This window comes from Penaeus japonicus, unplaced genomic scaffold (assembly GCF_977035675.1).
Source record: "Penaeus japonicus unplaced genomic scaffold, GWHDUDI00000001_assembly GWHDUDI00000012, whole genome shotgun sequence".
NCBI lineage: Eukaryota > Metazoa > Arthropoda > Malacostraca > Decapoda > Penaeidae > Penaeus > Penaeus japonicus.
The window spans coordinates 17,907,232-17,912,231 of record NW_028234414.1 but is presented as its reverse complement, the minus strand read 5'-3'; the positions used below and the strand labels follow the sequence as shown (position 1 = coordinate 17,912,231).

General features: G+C 36.9%; 1 protein-coding gene across 24 annotated transcripts in view; it reads left to right on the top strand.

The window, feature by feature from the left end:
- Positions 1-5,000, top strand: part of LOC122266136 (uncharacterized) — a 383,334-nt gene that overhangs the window by 144,053 nt on the left and 234,281 nt on the right. Inside the window, exon 56 of one of the 24 annotated variants that reach the window (XM_086542574.1) lies at positions 2,642-2,704. The exons of the other annotated variants lie outside the window; for them this stretch is intronic. Within the exon in view, the coding sequence (XP_086398700.1) occupies positions 2,642-2,689 (48 nt within the window). The 3' untranslated portion in view covers positions 2,690-2,704. Of the gene's footprint in view, positions 1-2,641; positions 2,705-5,000 lie in introns of those variants that run through there. 24 annotated transcript variants of the gene reach the window in all.

Below are 5,000 nucleotides of genomic sequence, written 5' to 3'. Positions count from 1 at the left end.
CATGAGATTTGTTTTTAAGTGATCGATATAGAATCACCAATCAGCTGAAATAAGGAGAGAGAGTGGGGAGTGAGAGAGAGAGAGATAGGGGGGGGGGGGGGAGGGAGAGAGAGAGAGGGTGGAAGAGAGATAGGTGGGAGAGAGAGAGAGAGGGAAAGAGAGAAGGAGGAGAGAGGGAAGTGATAGAGAGAGAGAGATATAGAGAAAAAGAGAGAGAGAGAGAGAGACTAATAGACAGAGAGAGGCAGGAATCTGGTTACCCTGGGGCCTAGCAGTAATTGTTCTCCAACCTCACCATTTAGATCCTTAATTGATAATTAATTTCTGAAGCCTAATTATGGTGTTAGGACCATCGACATGAGGGGTAATATTGGAGTAGTGATAGACAGCATTCTGCCATGCGTTTATTCCCAATAAACGAAAACTAACTGCCTTGTCGCCGCCTTAGAACATATGATAACATCTTCTGATTTGTGGACTTTAGCCAAAGGGGGTCATAGGAAAATCGACCTAATTAAGATACTGCTCTAATGACTGTCCGTTAGAAACATTACTGATAGGAATTACGATTAGAATGCTATGGCCTGCAGGAAACACTTATTAACTAATTTCGAAACCATCAGTTATAGGGGAACCTCCGCCGTAAACCTCGAGGAAAAATAGTCGATTCCTCGATAGGAACACAAATGGCAAATCTATGCTAATTTTGAGGTTACCTTAGAATGCGAATAGGAATATTTTGTGCGGAGGTAGAGATAAATATGACAATGGATATTTTGCAAAGTGTGTGTAGTAAGGGCTGGGGAAGGTACTTCACGGCCATTGCGATTTGCAAAAGGAAATGGTAGTGGAGGTGATTGTGATAGAGAAAGCGGCGAAGACAAAGGTAATGATGGATAAGGCAGTAAGTGAAGGGCTGGACTTGAAGATAACCTGAATGGATGAAGGCTTGGGGCGAGAGCGTATTGAGAGAGAGAGAGAGGGAGAGAGAGAGAGACAGACAGAAGGAGAAGGAGAGGGGAGAGAGAGAAAAAAAAGTGAGAGAGAGAAAAAAACAGCATTAAAGAGAGGAGAGGAGGCAATGAGAGCAGAAGGAGAAGGAGAAGATGAAAAAGGGAGGGAAGAAAGACGAGGAGAGGAGGAGAGTGAAGTGGAAGAGAAAAAGACAAATAAAAGAAAGTGAGAGAAATAGGGTAAGAAAGAAGACAAAGAAGAGAGTTAAAGAGGCGAGGAGGGCGGTATGAGAAAGAGATGTAAGCGAGATAAGAAGAGTGAGAAGCGAGATGAGGAGGGGAGAAGAGAATAGTGAGAGAGGGAGAGAGAGAGAGAGAGAGAGAGACAGAGACAGAGACAGAGACAGACAGACAGACAGAGGAGGGGAGAGAAAAGAGAGAGAGAGAGAGAGAGAGAAAGAGAGGAGAAGGAGAGAAAGAAAGAAAGAGACAGAGAGAAAGGGAGAGAGAGAGAGAGAGAGAGACGGAGAGGGGGAGGGGGGAGGCAGGCAGGCTGCGAGAAGAGCGACGTCCGGGTCCCGTGGCCTGCGATTAGGATGTTGCCTGCGCCCCTAGTGATGAAGATGGTCCTGGGCCCCGGCATGATGGATGTGATAATGGCATTGCGGAGGCTAATGGTCGCGGGGACGGCGGGGCGCGCGCCCAAAGAAGGGCCGAGCGCGAGGCGATTCGTTCAGCGTCCGGCGATTAGTCCGGGCGAAATCGGCAGACGAATATTGATAATTTTGATTAATGAGACGAAGCTGACGCGAAATTGATATGAATGGTGTAGATCGGAGCGGCTTTTTAATCACCGTGACTAAATCTAAACACACACACGTTGCATGTAAAAGGAGTCCAAAAGCATCACTGTGCAACATGCGTGCTTGTAGGTTTGACAGGAATTTGTTTGGGATGCGGGAGAAAGCATCCGATTGCGCTAGAAAGTGCAGTGAAAGCGCGTCGAAAAAAATAAAATTTGCATGATACATGAATATTATTATTATCATTACTAATATTATCTTTATCATTATTATTAACATTGTTATTATGATCATTACATATTATCATTATAGTTGTTATCATTATTAAATAATGTTGTTATTCTAGTTATTGTGATATATCATTCTGATTATTATGATATATCATTCTATTTTACATATTTTTATTTTCATTAAAAAAAAGTAATTGTTATGATTATCATTATTATTACTATTATTATTATTATTGTTGTTGTTGTTGTTGATATAATGATAATTATTATTATTATTATTATTATTATTATTATTATTGTTATTATTATTACTATTATTATTATTACTACTACTACTACCATCATCATCAGTATTCTTATCATCATTGTTATTATCATTATTATATATTGTTATTGTTATCATTATTCTTATTATCATTATTATCATTACCATTATTATTGTTGTTGTTATTATTATTGTCAATATTATTAGTAGTAGTATTGTTATTACTGTCATCATTATTAGTATTAGTGTTAGGATCATAATTATTATTTTGTTGTTAATACTGATATTTTTATCATTATTGTTGTTATTATTATTACTATTATTATTATTATTATCATTAATATAGTGTTGTGTAAATGACTATCTTCATGTATTTTCTTTTTGTTGCAGGTAAGAAATGAAAGTTCTACAGTTGTCCACATGCACCGAGGAAAGTAATGTGAGTTGGCCCTTTTATTTGCGCTAAATTACGTACATTTTTCTTATCAGCATGATCACATGACTACATATTCAACCTCTCCAAAAAAAAAAAAAAGGATTTCCCGGTCTACGGATAACCATTATCCCTCCTCAAAAAAAAAAAATGATACAATAAAAACAAATAAGTAAATAGATAGAAAATAATGATAAAATATATTGTTTTAATATATAAATAATAGATGAATAAATGTCAGTAATGATGATGATAGATAAATAAACGATATTAATAACACTTAGATTAGTGTTAATATCAGCGACATTCTTTAAATACACATGATGAAAAAGGTTTAAACACCGCGCGGGAACGTCCGTAAGACCCGGATGTCGTGACGTCAGAGGCCTTCCGGTAGTCGTCACAACAGGTCGTCTTTTGCAACGGGATGTGAGGGGGGAGGAGAGGGGAGGGGGGGAAGGGGGGGGGAAGAAAGCGGAAACTGGTGCTTTAGCTGACGTGTTACAAACAGGAAGGAGCAGCGTTCGATTAGAGAATACTTCGGCTGCATTGACCTGAGGTTTTATGGCTGTTCAGTAAGGGTCGGGAGGTTTTTATTATGGCCGTTATTATTTTTGGTTTTGTTTTATCATCATCACCACCAGTATTGGTTGTCATCGTTATCGTTATCATCACCATCACCATCGTTATCATCATTATAACCATTGTTACCATTATTGACATCATCATCATCATCATCATCATCGTGATCATCATCATCATCATCATCATTATCATCATCAACATTAACATTAATATTAACATTAACATTAACATCATCATCATCGTAATCATCATCATCATCATCATCGTAATCATCATCATCATCATTATAATCATCATTATCATCATCAACATTAACATTAACATTAACATCATCATCATCGTAATCATCATCATCATCATTACAAGCATCATCATTATCAACGTTTCTATTATCACCTTCCTCATATCATCATCATCAGTATTAGTTATCATAGTTATCATCATCATCATCACCATCATTTTCATAATCATCATTATCACTATCGTTACCATTATCAGCACCATATATAGAATACATATATATATATATATATATATATATATATATATATATATATATATAGATATATATATATATATATATATATATATGTATATATATGAATATATATATAAATATATATATAGATATATATATATATATATATATATATATATATGTACATCATCACTAGATCATGATCATCTTTAAGAATTATCGTCGTTTTTTTTTTCTTTCTCCTTTTTTCCAGTTTTTACTTCAGGGCTCTCGATTAATTAACCCTGAGTAAAATTATGAAGTCTTTCCCAAATCACTGATAAAAGTGATACCATCTTGACGAAATCATGAATGAAATCAAATGAACGATTAGAAACGAGTACATGAATTAATATTTTTATAGAGAAAAGGAAAAACTCGCATATATTACGCACTCGTAGATAAAAACATGAGTAATGATTCAATAATGTTGTCGTAAAAGTTGCAATAAAGTCAATTCTTTATGGGAGCCTGAACACAAATTTGTCACTGCTTTAATGGCATTGATAATTCTTTTTAACTAAATCCCTTACACGTAGTAAGACGAAACACTGTCTCATACCTTTTTTCAACTTCTTTATCATGTATATACTTAGGTTCAGCAATTAAGTCCGCTGTCTAATTAATCCACTAATCCCATAAGGTATACATTGCCATGTCTCGCCCTTGAGGTTGAGAGATAAAGGTTAGGTCAGGTCAGGCAACACGTAGGCCTATATTCCCGTGTTTCCTCTTGAGGCTGAGATAGGGTGAGAGCCAAAGGTGACAGGTCGCAAAGAGTAGGCGCCGTATACAACGAATAACATTAATTCCCTATAAAACATACATTCCTGTGCCACTCCCCCTGAGGATTAAGAAAGAATAAATACCAAAGCTTATATTAGGTTTGGCAACGAGGCGCCTCATACACTGGAAAACATCTGTTCCCTTAATCTGAAGGAGAGCTCACTCAAACAGGATCCCCAACACCAAAGACTGTAAGCTCTCCTCCCGCCAGCGAGTGCCTTTATTATATTAATTTGAGTATTTATGAGCGAGGCAGCCTGGCCCGGCCCGCCGCGGCTTCCCTTTGGCTCGGGCGGACCGGGATTCAGGTGCACTTTCTAGCAAAGGTTTTAGAGGTTATATATTTTTTAAGGTTCTCCAATAAAGGTTTTATTTTTTAAAGGCTCTCTCATGAAGATTTTATATATTTTTGTGTTATGTAGGTTCTC